Source organism: Aphelocoma coerulescens, chromosome 5 (genome assembly GCF_041296385.1).
Source record: "Aphelocoma coerulescens isolate FSJ_1873_10779 chromosome 5, UR_Acoe_1.0, whole genome shotgun sequence".
NCBI classification, from domain to species: domain Eukaryota; kingdom Metazoa; phylum Chordata; class Aves; order Passeriformes; family Corvidae; genus Aphelocoma; species Aphelocoma coerulescens.
The window spans coordinates 23,511,305-23,526,748 of NC_091019.1; the positions used below are offsets into that span (position 1 = coordinate 23,511,305).

The 15,444-nt window shown below is 43.9% G+C and overlaps 1 protein-coding gene across 4 annotated transcripts in view; it reads left to right on the top strand.

The window, feature by feature from the left end:
- Nucleotides 1–293: 293 nt before the first annotated feature.
- PRR5L (proline rich 5 like) overlaps nucleotides 294–15,444 on the top strand; it is a 41,147-nt gene continuing 25,996 nt past the window's right edge. The window contains exons 1-2 of one of the 4 annotated variants that reach the window (XM_069017130.1): nucleotides 294–1,164; nucleotides 14,297–14,658. In XM_069017130.1, coding sequence (XP_068873231.1) covers nucleotides 14,489–14,658 — 170 coding nt within the window. In that variant the 5' untranslated portion in view covers nucleotides 294–1,164; nucleotides 14,297–14,488. Of the gene's footprint in view, nucleotides 1,165–1,398; nucleotides 1,478–1,621; nucleotides 1,678–14,296; nucleotides 14,659–15,444 lie in introns of those variants that run through there. The other 3 variants (XM_069017126.1, XM_069017127.1, XM_069017129.1) reach the window with 3 other exon arrangements.

The window sequence follows — 15,444 nt, forward strand, 5'->3', positions numbered from 1 at the left end:
AAAATAAGTAACTGTTGGCTTGAAAAGCAGGTGCAGAATGAATGACAACATGCCCTTTTAATTATTAGTAGATTAACAGATGTTATATGCTGGAGAGGTATCAACTCTCATCATATGACACAAGAGTCTGGGACATGAAGTATGTTTTTGTATGTGTTCATACAGCTTCAAGTAAAGTCTTGTCTGCAAGCCCCAGGTAGTGATTTCATGTTCCTAAGAGCAAACCCTAACTAGTTGTAGCAATGGGCAGCAGGTAAGGTTCACAGTACCTCAGTGAGTATTTGTTTTAAACATCTGGAGATAAAAGGGACATGAGAATACCTCTCCTACAAACACATACAGTAACTGTTCTTATCTAAGCCTCCTATGGATATCTACACAACTTAAAAGTGTTAAAGGATCCCAGATGAACTAATGGATTAACATACTGGTTTCAGAGTAGCATCAGCTTCTCTCATTCTGAGACCAGATACAACTCAGTTCTAAACTTATGATTTGAATTCTCTTAACAAGGAGTGCATCAGGTTACCATGCTTCACCAGTATGGGCCATAATTTACAAAAGGCTCTTAAGCAGTTCGAGAAAATGACACTATTTTACCAATTTGGTCTGTCTCCTTTAAGCACTTAAAAATCTCAAGTGTTTTCAATTAATGGGTAGCTCTCCGAAAGTCAGCGTTACTGTTTGACTTACATGTTCCATGCGATTGCTCCCTGATTGCAACTAATTGCGGCTTTTAATCTCTTTAAGGACCCCGAATTACGAATGGTTTTTTTTTCAGCAGTTTCCTGTCTGATACCTGCTGTAGGCTGTGACAGAACAGAGCAAACTGCACGGCGCTGCGGCTGCCAGAGGAACCTTGAACCATGAGATCAAAATAAAATAAGCCCTATCTTTAAACGGCACATCCCTTCCCCCGTGCTGCACGACCCGTTTCTTTGGCTGGGTGCGCTCCGAGCCGGGCCTGCGAGGAGCCGGCGGAGGTCCAGCATCTCCCGGCCGAGCCGCAGGGCCTGCGAGGAGCCGGCGGAGGTCCAGCATCTCCCGGCCGAGCCGCAGAGACCCGGGGCCAGGAGCGCCCCGCGGGACCCGTGCCGGCCGCCCTTCCCCGGCAAGGGCCTCCCGAGCTCCTCCATCCTTTCCATTCCCTCTCTTTCGCTGAAGGTCAGAAGAATTTAAACTTCCTGACGCCGACGGGACGGGAGGGGTACCCGCAGGCGGAGCGGGGTGGGAGCCGGGGGAAGCAGGCGCGGCTGCCCCCGCTCCGCCCGGCCCGGCCGGCTCTTGTCTCGGCGGGGAGGAGCCAGCCCGGGGCAGGCTGTAGCAGCAAGGGCTGGCCGGCTGCCAGGAAGTGTAAAATCCTGGCCGGTGGGTGGCAAATTTCGCCAGATCCCGGCGCGGAGGCAGCGCGTCCGTCCGTCCGTCCGTCCGTGCGAGCGGCGGGCGCGGGGAGCGGGAGCCCGGCAGCCCGGCCCGGGTGAGTGCGAGCCGCGACCTCGGGCGCCGGCCCCGCTCGGCCGGGGGGCTCGGGCGGCCGCCCTGCCCGGGGCAGCGGGGCCGGCGGCGATGCCGCTGGCGGCGCGGAGGGGATGTTTACCGGGGGGCGGCCGCGGAAGGGAGCGGGCTGGGCGGGCTCCCCGCGCTGCCTCTGGAGCGCAGCGCAGGCAGGAGACCCGGGTAAGTTCTCCATTTAAAAATATTAAAAATAGACCCTCCGGCTCCATAGCTCTGCCGAGTGAGTCATTTCCAAACCAAATGTCTCAGTCTAACCCTTCCCCCCAGGAGACGCAATAATTCTGAAACCAGGCGTGGAGGGAAAGAGATTATTCTCCCCTCTTTCTCTAAATAATTCGAACTAGGACGTATAGGAGACAAAAGCCGTAAGAGTAGCTGGCCACCTGTTTAAAAAAGTGAAGGGTAGCTCCATCTCTTTCCCTCCTCCCTTGTACCTCTCCCATGCTGATGCCGCCCATCGTTCCCCAACGTGCACTGGGAGCCTCTCTGCCCTAGGAATATTTACAGTGCTTTCCAGTTTCGTGGGCATAATCTACTTTCCAGTTCCTTCCACTGCCAAACACATTTAGTGCCGTTGTCTTATCCATGGGACATCAGCCACTGCCACACGTCATTCCAGCAGTGACCCCCGTCAGTGCAGCTCCTGGCTGTCTGTGCTGAAAAGAGTAGTCCAAAGCACAGCTATTTTTTTCCGCCTTTTCCAGTCATATGATGATTTGTTCATGTAAGTGAGCTGTCTTGACTAGAGGGATATTTTGTTTGTCAAAAACAAGTGCTGGGTGTATTTATAGGCAGTGCTGCAATTTTGTGGTGTGAAAGAGCTCGGTTATGCAGAACTCGTTGGTACCTGGATCAGCATGCAAGACCTGTTTACATCTCGCGTGTAGTGCTGTATGTGCGTGCATATTTAATGTATATACCCATAGATCATATTTCGTGGGGAGGCAGTGTCCACAAAACACAGGAGCTGATATGCAGGTTACATTTTTTTTTTTTTTCTTAAACAGATGCCACAGTCCAGCTGTGCAGTAGCCCCTAACAACATAGCTCTAAATTAGTGGAGACAAGACACTGTGGTCGACTGATGAACTGACTGTCCTGAAAACCCTCTAGCTGCAAGTAAAATCCTATCCTCTTACCTCTGTGAAGAACTTTGTTAGCATTTTGACAACAAAAAATGACCTATAGTTGAAAATCTGTGCAGTAAATTATGCCAGCTATTTTACAGCCATGACAAGGATGTTAGGTTTGAGAATATGATCTGGGGCAGCAACCCAGAACTTAATGGCATGTTTGTGTAGGTAAGTGGAGAATTGAGATGCAAAAGCACTTGCATTCTCTTTTTGCTGCTTAGATTCAACTTCTCCTATTAAAGCCATTTATACTTTTTACAGCCAAGAGGGATCATTGTGATTGATCAACCTGTCACAGAGGGTGAAGGGTGCTAAGAGATTTCTGCAGAAGGCATGCAACTTTTCTTTCAGTTGTAACATAGAAGAGATTCATGAACTTAGGGGTGCTACCAAAGTACTGAACTAAAGAAAGAAAAGATTATTCTCTTGTGTTTTAAAACACAAGAAAAAGTAGACTTCAGGTCCCAAGTAAATTGCAAATCTCACAGTAATCTAGGACAAGGTACGCTCTTGATGTACAGTTCATAGACAATGAATGGTCTCCTTGCTAAGATACAACATCTGAGGGAGCAAAGTTCTTGGGCTTGGGTCAAAAAACATCTGCATTTTGATGAAGCTAGGAAGAAACTTTTCCAGAGGTGGACTGTTCTTGGTTGTCTGTGACGGGGGTGTCCTGGATCTCTGGCTGAAGTAGCTGTCAGGTCAGGTACGGAGTGTTGCACGGGGTTCTGCACGGATGGCACTGGCAAGTTGGCAATGACATGGGTGGGCAGGGAAGTACAAGTGCACTCAAGCCCTTATGGGAGTCTTTTTTGGTATGGCAGCTTAATAGTAGTATTTCCTTTTGGCAGTTTCACAGCACAGTTAAGGTGACAGTTTCGCATTTGTCTTCCGCCCTCAAGATGAAATTCTTTATAATTATTTTTATGCAGTGTGTTTATGGGTGTCTGATATCACCTGAAACTCTGATAAGACTTTCAACGTTCACTTTCAAAGTTCAGCTGGAACACAGGTAGTGTTTACTGAGTCCTTACTCCCTTTTGAAGGAATTCCAATTCCTTAAATTTCCAGCAACCTAAGACAGAATAGGTGAGATATTTAACCTTTTCTTTGATGTAGCTTCCGTTCTTAAGGAAAGAGTGAAGGAATGGGGCTTGCATGTATCAGCAAGGATTTAAAAGTAGCAGACACATAAGTACTAGGATTTTATCCTTTCTGTAACTCATATGCAGTGAGTTCAGTTTTCATGTGACTTTTTTAGGCGCCTGTAGTATTCGTGGATTTTTTTGCCCATAATGTATGGCCTTTTGTACTCATTGTTTCTGCTGATGTGAGTTCAAGCATAAATATACAGTGACTAAATACGTGCTGGGTTCCAGGGCCTATTCACTAAGGCATAGCAACCTGTTTTTACTCCACAAGATGAGTTTAAGTGCAACTCAGAGGATGGACTGAGGATTTTAGCAAAACCCTAGTTACACTAGAGCTGGCTGAGGATGGGCCGTGATGTATAAGCAGGTGCTTAACTGCCATGTTCTGTAGCCCCAGGTTTAAAAATGTGGGGCATGCTCAGGTTTTCAATAACAACAACAGGAATGTGAAAACAAAAAACAAACAAAAAGGAATAAGAATGAAGTGCAAGAAAGCACAAAGATAATAGATTGTCATTCTAGTTGCAGTAGAGACAGTTCTTAAATAATTTTGGTCACTGATTTACTGTTTGATTTTGATAAAGTGTATCTTGCATGCTTTATGATTAACATTCCTAGAAAATTAAACATGTCATTACATTTAGACTGATAATGACCTTTTTGCTTCTGAAATTGCATTTTTCTCTCACTCCATGCTTATGCCTGGCATACCTAGTTCCTTGGATTAGAAGATCATCTAGTTCCAGCCCCCATGCATGGGCAAGGACACCTTCCACTAGACCAGGTTGCTCAGAGCCACATGCAGCCTGGCCTTGAACAATTCCAGCTTCTCTAGGCAACCTGTTCAGTGTTTCATCACCCTCACAGTACAAAGTTTCTTCCTAATGTCTAATCCAAACCCAAATTTTCTTTAAAGCCGTTCCACCTTCACCTGTCACTGCATGGCCTTGAAGAGTTCCTCTCCAGCTCTCTTGTAGGCCCCCTTTAAGTACTGGAAGGTGCTCTAAGGTCTCCCTGGTGCCTTCTCTTCCTCAGGCTGAACACCCCCAGCTCTCTCACCCTGTTCATATAGGAGTGGTACTCCACTCCTCTGATCATCTTCATGGCCTTCCTCTGAACTCCTGCCAACAGGTCTGCATCCTTACTGTGTTGGGGGCTCCAGAGCTGGATGCAGCACTCCAGGTGGGGTCTCAGGAGAACAGAGTAGAGGGGGAGAATCACCCCTTTTAACCTGCTGGCCATGCTGCTTTGGATGCAGCCCAGGATATAGTTGTCTTTCGGGCTGCAGCTGCACGTTGCTGCGTCATGTCAAGCTTCTCATTCTCCAACACCCCCAAGTCCTTCTCTTCAGGGCTGCTCTCAATGCATTCTTGGCCCAGCGTGTATTTGTACTTGGAATTGCTTTGACCCAGGTGCAGAGGCATGAACTTGGCCTTGTTCAACTTCATGTTCAGGCCCTCAAACCTGTCAGGGTTCTGCTGGATGGCATCCCTTCCCTCCAGTGTGTCTGAGTTTTACCACACAGCTTGGTGTCATCAGCAAACTTGCTCAGGGTGTGCTCAGTGCCACTGTCCTTGTCACTGACAAAGGTGTTAAATGGTGCCTGTCCCACAACTGACCTCTGCTTTCCACTTGGATAAGGAGCCATCAACTGCAACTCCTTGAGTGTTACCACCTTAAAGAAAGCATCCTGTGGCTTGTCTGTTCCTCTCTTGTGAATTCCCTTAGGAATTTGTTTGTGAATTTCACCACATTTCACCAAGGAAGGAATGGTCTAAAAGGTCAAATGGTCTAAATGGTCAAAGTTTCTCTGAGATTTGTGAAAATATTTTTAGAGCCCATGCTGAAGGAATGGATGGCTCTCTGTGGGTGTTATCACTTCCCACATGGGTGAAATTCAGAGGGGAAAGCAATGCTAAGTTAGTTTCTGGGTTTGAAAACATATTTGTCAATTCAGTCCAAAGACCTTTTCTACAGAATGAATTTGATAGCTTACTCATACTTGTGTCATTCAAGTGGTGCATTCCTGGGCTGTTTTTCTCCAGTAGGGGTGCATTTACTAGGGCATCTATTAAATGTGGGAATACTGCCAGTGGAAGGAAACAACAATGTGTATGTCATCTTCCTTGTTTTCATGTGTGTTCCCATTTAGCTCTATTTCTTAAAAATCACCTGGTAATGAAGTGAGTTTAAGACTGGTAGGTCTGGGAACAACATGAGCTACTGAACTGGAGGCCTGAGATCCTTGGAGTACTGCTTTGCTATTAAATCAGCTGTGGTTTTTGGCATGTAACAGCTTGAGTAAAGCCTTGCTATAGAATTGGAGACAAAGCAGTGGTGATTTTACATCTGCTATGTCTTGGTGGGTGAAACTCAAAAGAGAGATGCAGATAAGTTTGGAGCTTAAAAGAATTTGTGCTAGCTGCTGTGGATTAGGATAGCAATGCAGTGATCAGTTTTGAAAGGATGGTTGCTCCAGCTGTTATGGATGCAACTTTATGGGATGCTTAAAATACCCTAAAACTTTCAGTTAATCAGAAAATAGTGATACATCTCCTCTTTCCCCTTTCTTATCCATTCCTCCTCTCTGTTGGATTGGTTTCTTATTGTACCAAAGAGGTTAAGTGTATTTTTTCATTCTCAAACTGCTGCATCAGTTTTATTTTTCTGAGCCCCTGCTACATTTTTGCTTCTTGCCTTTCACAGCTGGGTTTTTGGTGTAGTAATTGTGTATTAGGGGAATGCAATTTACTTCAACCAGATTAAATCACCTGTTAGTGCATTTAATTCAAATTTGTCTCTACCTTCATTCTGGTCAGCTAAGTGATTCTAATGAGCTGTTCTCCTCTTAGTCTCACCCAAGCATGTCAGAGTGTTTTGCCAACATATCGTGCCTTTTAATAGCCGTAAAAATTTTCTCCATTTTTTGAATGATATGAGTCCTAGGAATTAAAAATGTGTTTGAAATAACACAGAACATCTATGGTAGAAAACAAAATAACTTTGTTGTCTTAGATGCTACTCCTATATAACAAGGTATTTGTTTTTCTGTGTGTTCTTTGCTATGACCAGATCTCTTTAGTTCACTCTGAACTGGCTTGCTCTGTGTTATGACTGATTTCTTACATTTTTTAATGAGTAGTTGTACTATCATGTATATAGATGGCAAGTAGCAGTCTTACTTGAACTGGCTGTAAACTCCAAAGGGGTTGCAGGGGTCTCTCAATTACAGAGAAGGTTCTCAGACCATGGTGGGATATACACAAGGGTTTTTTTCCCTCCTCATATATTTCCTCTCACTCTTAAGCAGAGTTCCACTTTGAGTTTCAGGTTTGATTTAACCTCAGAAACTCAGAGCATGACTGAGTGGATACCACTGAATTTCTTTATAAATGGTTCTGTTATCAAAGCCAAGTTAGATCTGTTTGTGAAGTTGTTTGAGATGTATTGTGAATAAAGGCATGGTGTGGGTCAAATTTGAAGAGGGAATATGAGAAGATGGGGAAGGAAAACAGGGATGCTGTTGTCTCTATTGTGGAGATGGGTGTGTACTAGGAAGATAAGGAAGGTGAGATCTTGTTTAGGGTAGCCAGTGTTTTGTGGCAGTAAAATTGTTGATTATATCATTGCATACCAGAGTGTGAAGACTTTGTATCAAGAGGGCTGTTTTCCCCTATCTATTGATGTCACTTTGATAACATATTTAAGATTAATTGTTAAAATCCATCGATTTTAATTACAGATATGTGAGGCCAGTAGGATACCTCAGGGCTATTTATGGGGCATCAAATTGCTGCCTTTGTGGTGGTGAAGCCAGAAAAAAAAGAAAGGACACCATTTGGGTATTGAATCAGCTTAGGAAGGGAGAGGTAAGGAGAGGTAGATCAGATTCATCCTTTTCTCTCCAACTCTGTTGAATAATTTGAGAGCTTCATTAAAGCAGCTTAGAGGGATATTTTTGTTTGATGAATAGGATCCTGGCTTGCAAGGTTGAAGACCAGGCTAAGTCACTTCACTGGCTTAGCAACTTTTATTTCCTCAGCCAGAAAATTGAGCTAATTATTTTTACTCTTATTAGTATGCCTCCAAGAGCTCTTGATGAAAGGAGTGATTTGCAGGACTGAGTGGCCCATCTGCCTGGGGCTGAGCCTCCCTGGGATCCCTCAGGGCTTTCCCATGGTGCAGGGAGGGGAGGGCAGGCTGCAGATGTGGGGCAGGCAGTCAGGCAACCCTGGCAGCACCTGGCACTGCATAGGCTGGGGCCAGCCAGGAGCTGGCAGGAGGTGTGTGATGGGGTTGCAGGTAATGTGCTTTGGCTGGCCGAAGTCCTGCATTTCCCAGCTGGCACGAACCTGCACAGAGAGCTTGAGGAATCACCTTGTGTTCCTCTATGGGACAGCATCTAGAGCACAGCAGTTCATTTGGCTGTGCCCAGTGGGAGCAGAGCATTGTCCTGCTTCCACCTGGATCCTGCCCTTGTGCTGAGGAGTAGGGGCATGGCCCCCGAGCCTGCCTAGGGCCTGTGATCTCCCATTATAGCCTCACTACAGTTCCTCCTCGCAAAACTTCAGAGCTGATTTTGGGGATTTCAGAAACAAGTGCCATTAATTTATGGGTGGAAGAAGCTGTCTTTTAAAGTTTGCAACTTGAATCAATCCTATTGACAAGACCGAAAGAGCTGAAGGCTGGTCTTGCACTCTTCCACTTAACCTTCCTGAACTGGGAGTGTCTCTTAGCATGGGCTGTGCTCCTGGTGCTAACATGAGCACACCTGAAGATATACTTTTCCTCTTGTGAGGAGCTGCTCACAAGACAAAGTGTCACCACTTTTCCATGCTGCTTCAGGACTTGATTCAAACCATATTAAGATCAATATTTAATTAGATGCCTATTCTTTTTATGGGCTGTGGATTAAGCACTAAAATTTTCATGGGTCAGATAGCCAAAGGTGTGAAGGCATGAAAGGATGAGGGCGTAGGAAGGACTATGCCTTGAGATTGGACCCTAGACTGCTCCAACATTTTTGACACTCTTGCTTTCAATAGCTTCTGAGATATATCTAAGACACAGCTTCTGATCATTGTTGACCAGAAATAACCTCTGTTAATTATTGGATGAATCTCAGTTTGATCATCTTCTCTCCTGAAAAGTAGGAGAGATGATGATCAAATCTTAATTCTAAGAAACTGAGCAATTGGGAGCTATAAGAGGAACTGAATGTGCTGTTAATTTAGCAGTGGCAAATACTGTCCATGTTAGAATATAAATTAAATTCATGCCATGTGCATATGTAGTTGTGATGACCTACAGGACTCCAGGTTACAGGCTGTGGGTTGCTTTTCTGTTTCTCAGTGTGGCTGCATAGCAAGTGAATGAGGGATTTTTTCAGAAATAGTGTCTTCAGATCTTGTCAGTTGAACTCGTATCAAGGATTTTGCCAATCACATACTTTGTTAAAGATTTATTGGGCTGGAAGGAGAATCAGCTAACAAGAATCTGGTTAGTTCTCTTCATGCTTTTTGTGTCTGAGGCAGGATGGAACCGCTCATTAAGCATTGTAGGCTTAGTACAGGGGGGCATTTTTCTAAAGATTATGCTTCTTCTACACTCAGAATGATTACAAAATATTTATGTGTGTGTTGCAGTGTATTGCTTGATCATAGGTCATCAGTGTCATGATTGCACAAAGCATACAAAAGAGAAATATAAGCAAGTGTGGGTTTTTTTTCATGAAGGGGCTATTTTTAAGACTAAAAATAATTAAATGGCAAAACATCAGTTATATCAGGATAACCCATCATTCTCTATTGCTCTGTTTCATTCTCCACTATTTCTTTCTCTCCCTTGCCACCTGTTTTAAAGTTACTTTTGGACTTGTGGCTTTTTGGTGTGAATTTGTTGTGAAGTAATGTTGCTGAAAGTTTTCTTCTAAGAAGCAGAAAGAGTTATAGATTTTTCTGCCATGTCACTTCCGTTAGCAGCTGTTGCTCTGAGTTTTGCAGAGAAGACATCAGAGGAATTTTAAAAGGTCTGTTCTGTTAAATCTCAGTTACCATGGGCCTTTTGTTTTTTTGGCCCAATATTATAATGAAGATTCATAATTTGGAGGAATTGCTGCCAATTTTTAATTTGGGTTATTCTTTCTTTAGTAGAGAGAGATCGAAGTAGGGGTAGCACCTGATCTTGCTTTTCCTCTAGACAGTCAGATGTGTTATGATCTGTTGGGAGGGAAAGGTCTGTTCATGAAATAATTTTATCATGATTTCTCTGTTGTTTTTCATGGCTAACAGAAAACAAATAATAAAAATTTCCTAGCTTCATGACTTCAATGTTTTTATTAATGTCTGTATCTGTGTGTGTTGGAAAAGGATTTGTCTTGATGTTCGATTCTTTTCTTTAAAGATTCAGATTACTTCTAAAAGTTTACTCAGATGTGATGATTTACAAGTGGATGAAATTACATTGTTGTCAGATTGACTCATCGTCCTGCTGTGCTGCCTCAGTTGGGAGCACTGACTTTCATCTCTTCAGAGCTGGCTCCCTTGAAGACCTGAGTTTTACACAGATGCCATATCTGCCTTGCTAGAGGTCTAGAGGGTTTTGGTAGCTGGACTTTGAGATGATAATCAAGGATAAGGAAAACAAAAGGACCAGGGGCTAAGACATCTGGAGGAGAAGGAGGAGCAATTCCTGTCTCTCTGATTTAGTCATGACAAGTGTCTTCCCAAAAGCGACATGCAGGATCACTAAGGGAGATGAGGAGAGTGGGGAATGTTTTAGGATCTATCAGCTGGCAAACAGTTTGAAATCCCCTGTTTCCATGTAAAGCATTATCCCAACAGCTGGAGCACGTGGCAGTGAAAGATTATCTGTGTGGCTGTATGTCTTATGCAGTCACTGCACCTCAGTCTCTGAGTCTTAATGTCTTTTATAATTGATGGAGAGAATGTTGCTTGGTGCCTGGAACATGCCGCATCACGGTGTCTCCCATCCTTCTAACCCTTCTAAAAGGGTTTGAAAAGTCATTGCTTCTCTGTAAAGCTTTTTCTAGTTCTGTGGTTGCTAATAAGATGTGATTATTGGAAGTAAGTTTTATTTTGTAGCCTTCTAAACCCCTTTAATCCTGGCAAAAAGAAACTGCAGATGTGAAGGAGTTTATACTGAAAGCCTCTAGGAGAACAGTGTCTGTTTCTGAACATTTCTGCATAATTCTGTGAGAGTTTTCACAGCAAAATGAAAAGGAAAATTGTTCCTTGCTCAGCATTTTGCTAAATGCTCTTCATTCCCAATAACTCAAATAGCCTGAATACCACGAGGGCTTCTTACTAACCTATAACTATGTTAATGCCTTTCTTGCCACAGGGGTAGTCTCTCCCAGTAAAAAGCCAAAAAATTGCACACTGCAGAATGCACACCACAGATACTGCCAACAAACTGCTGCTGCAACATCCCTGTGAAAATGAAGCATTATTTACAAGGCTGCTTTGCTTTGGGGAAAACTTTCAGTGGAAGCTAGTTGCTGTGGAAGGAAAATCTGGTGTGATGGAAGTGTTTGATTGGGTTCAGGTGCTTTGTTGTACCTTCAGGTACGTGCACAGGATCTGCAGAGTACATGTAATAAAAGTCAGTTTTCTAGTAAACTCTGTTAGTTTGAGCTTTATGGAGCTCTGAAAATAGTTTAAATGGGCTGTGGGCATGGGGAGAGGATGGTCTTTCTCACAGACTGGCATTTCCAGTTCTGATAACAGGAGGGTCAGTTGTGTTTGGATACCATTTAGGGTTAGCCTGCCTTCAGAGAAACAGTTTGGTGTGCCTGCCATTGAATAGCTACAGGGTTTAGATAAGATAGGAGAGATTTGTGTCTTTGAATCCTGAAGAAATAAAAATAAGACTCTGAATCAGGTCCTAAAGCTGAAGATCTTGCCTTAAATTCCTAATGAGATTCTAAAATAAGGTTGACTTGACAGTAACACGGCATTGCAGGATGGGTTGGGGGAGGAAGAGGGGTGTCTTATCTGCTCTTCGCAGGCAAGAGCTTGTTTTTATCTGACCTGGTGACTTTTAACAGAGATTAAGGAAAACAACATGTATGTTTCAGTGAATTTAAGCACGTTCCCTAGGTAAGAAGTGTTCAGGAAATTCATTGTGGGGCCCAGTGTAATGCCACAGTTCTGCCGTGTGGAATCAGTGTTGTAAATCCGTAGCCCAAGCTCAGAAGAGACCTTCCTGATCATGGTGTTTTGCTGCTTGCACAGAACAGGCCAAAGAATTTCCTACCCATACTTAAATTTATAGATATTAAGGCACAGAGGTTATTATATTAAAGTACATTTCTGAATTTAAGATTTCCCCGTGCAGCTTAATATAGTTCAAATGAATATAAATGCATCCTATAAAATGATTTCATTGTTGGAGACAAAGGTGCTTGCATGCATTTGTGGCGCCTGGAAAGTGGTAAGACGAGGCTTGTGGGCTAGCACATCTTAACCACTGCCTTCCAACCCTGTTAAATGCCTACTAGAAATAAGGCTTGTATTGATTTTATACCTCTGAAAGTGAAAAGTGTCTCTGCCCATGGCAGAGGGGGTTGGAACCGGGTGGTGTCTGAGGTCCCTTCCAACCCAAACCATTCTGTGCTTCTGTGTGTAAAGGTTGTTAAGTGAGAAGTTTTGCAGTACTGCTGGGAGGAGTGAGCTGTCACTCATTCAGCTGCTCATGCTGTCAGCTTTGGAGCTTGTGGACAAACATTGGCGCAAGCTCTTGTTTTGCAACAGAAACAGCCGCTATGCTTCGGCTTTGCCTCGCGGTCACCCTTTGGTCTGCTCTGAAAAGAACCTACCTTGGCTCTCCAAGGTGCTGTAGCTTTTTCCTCTGGTGGTTTCTGATGTGGTTACAGTTGTCAATAGAGAAATTGCTGGCAGATTGAAAATGTGTGGGCAATGTCAGTTGAACTGTTGCTGCAAAATGCACGCAACAAGGTCCTGCTGATTTAGTTGTACTAGTTTACGTTTAGTCTTGATGTCTAAAAGTTACAACTTATTAAAGTTATTTTAATTGTAACAGAGCAGCTAAAGAATCAACAGATTGTTGCCCTTTCAAGCAGCAACAGTTAAGGCTAAGCTTATGTCACAAAAGACTGTCTGGGCTTTGTCATCTCTGAAGACAGCCAGGAGTTGTCTAAAGACAGGAAAAAGTTGCACTTGTAGCCATGTTCCAGTTCCACATAGATCTCTGCAAAGTGCATTTACCTTGTGAAGGTATAACAACTGTATTTATTTCTTGAATAGCACCAAGAATGATAGTACTGTGTGTTTCAGTGCCTAAAAAATGTTTTCCCTGTGTTTTCTCCATTAGCTTCCTTGTTGGCAGGGCATGTGATGTCCATGGCACAGCAAGGGCCTTGCAAAGGCTTCATGGTGGTTGATCAGAATCTGCCAAGGCCCTGCAGAACTGGGGTGGCAAAGTGAGCTCAGTGTGAAATGGGGCTGGCCAGGTGGGAAGAAAACTGTTTTCTTACATGTAAGAATTAATTATAGTTTGGGCAGTGGAAGGAGTTTCCTGGAGCTGAGCACCAGTCAAATCAGTGCAGATACATAGCATTTTTTTGTCTGACCATCTCTCTTTTCACCTCGTGCTGAAGATGTCGTGGAAAAGACAAAAAAAGGATTTTTTGTTACGTTTTTCACATGCAGATCAGTTACACAACTTTTTTGTTTGTTTCTTTTGCCCTCTGCTCTCCTGTCTCCCACATCTCATTCTCCAAACTGCCAACTACATCTACTGCTTGTATTCATTTGAAGTGGGAGGATTTCAAAGTACAGAAGCTTTGCCAAAGTTTTTTTGTGGCTTTTATTCGAGCTCACTTCTTCTATTTCTGTGGTTTACTTGGGGCTACATAGTCATCTACATGGAGATGATGATCAGAGTGGAAAATACAGGCGTTTCGTAATTGGCCTAGCAATTACTTCTCGTGCTGTAGAAAAACCAGAAACGTAAAAGTCCTGCTTATGCTCAAAATATCTGGATGTCAGAACACTTTTGCAGAAGCCCCTTATTATATCCTTTTTGTAGTGAACTGATAAGAAGTGGGTTTATTCCCTTGCACAACACTTCTCAAAAAAAGCACTTTGTCTGTTCATTTTTTTTCCATTATTCATTTTTTGTACCTCTCTAGTGGAATAGTTTTCTCTTTCTCCAGTTACTACTATTTCATATACAGTCTGAATGGCTAACTGTATTTAAAGGTATTTGTAAAGTACCTCTGGCAGAAGAGTTGAGGCATCTTTGTTCTTGCATCTCTGCTAGTTGAAGTAAAAAGAGAGACCATGCTTGCATTTCTGACTGGCTCTATTGGGTCACTGTTTAAGGGGCAAGATGGGAAATGGGGCTGTTGAACTCTGGAATTCCAGAGTCTTCCCAAAGCTGCTGTTAATGGCACAGGATATTTTCATCCCTCCCTTCTCTGCCTTACTCTTTTCCTTTCTCTTTGCATTGCAGGACTGCTTCGCTTCCTCCATCACCATGCAGCACGTCACAACCCAGCACGGTGGGGAACTGCTAGTCCAGGGCTGACTCTTTGTTTTTGACTGAGCCTGTGGGCCTGAAGACTCATTGACGTTGCTGAGATTGACGCTTGAACCTTCAAGAGAAAAGCCTTTCTGATGGTCCTGCCCCACTCCACCTGACCCTATGAAAGGAGGGTTCACCATAGCTCCGTCCTTTGTGCTCCAGTTCCACAAGATGGGCTCGTTCAGAAGGCCTCGGCCTCGCTTCATGAGCTCCCCTGTCCTCAGTGATCTGCCTCGGTTCCAGGCAGCCCGGCAGGCCATGCAGCTCAGCTCCAACTCTGCCTGGAACAGGTGAGCAGGACCCACCTGGGCTAAGCTCTTGCCCTGCAGCGGCTCCTCAGTGAGGGTCACGTGCATCTTACACTTGTGCTTCACACCATTTATGACTAAGCTCGTCTGTTTATAAGCATGCATGAATGTTTGGCATGCCCAAGCTTTGCTGGCATTGAAAGCATCTGTGGAGTTGAAAAACTTAGACCTAGTAGTGTTCAGTTGGTTTTGGCCAATGTTGTTTAGCTGTACTGTGTTGAAGTAAAGCAGAGCTGCTTTTTGTTAACAGTTGTATCTTTTAAGTACCATTTAGGAAAACACATTCCTAGTACTGTAATAAATGCTGGTTTATTAATTCACAAAGGCATTTATTTGCATATTATGAAGCTTTTATTACAGTCGAGTTCCTCTGACAACTACTAAGCTTGTGGCTTCTACCAGCATTTCCTATTGACAGCTAAATCCTGTCTGCTGTGCATGTCATGCAGCAGTGGCAACTGGAAAAACAATGTGAAAGGTGAAGAGTGAGATGTCCTATGCCTTGATCTGATCTAATGGTCTGCAGCTACCAGAAGTGGGTGTTCCCACCTTCCCTTCTGCCACCTGGCACCAGCTCTGTGCTCTGCAGACCGTCCTTGCTTGCTGACCTAGCTGAGTTTACCAATGTCACACAAAAGCAGCCTGGCAAAAACATTGCAGTTTTGTGCCATGATAGTGAGCTGAGGTCTGTGAAGCATACAGATGCCATAACTGGCCCACAGAAGAGAAGTCTGGTAAGGGAATGACATGTCCCCTTGTTAGCCATGG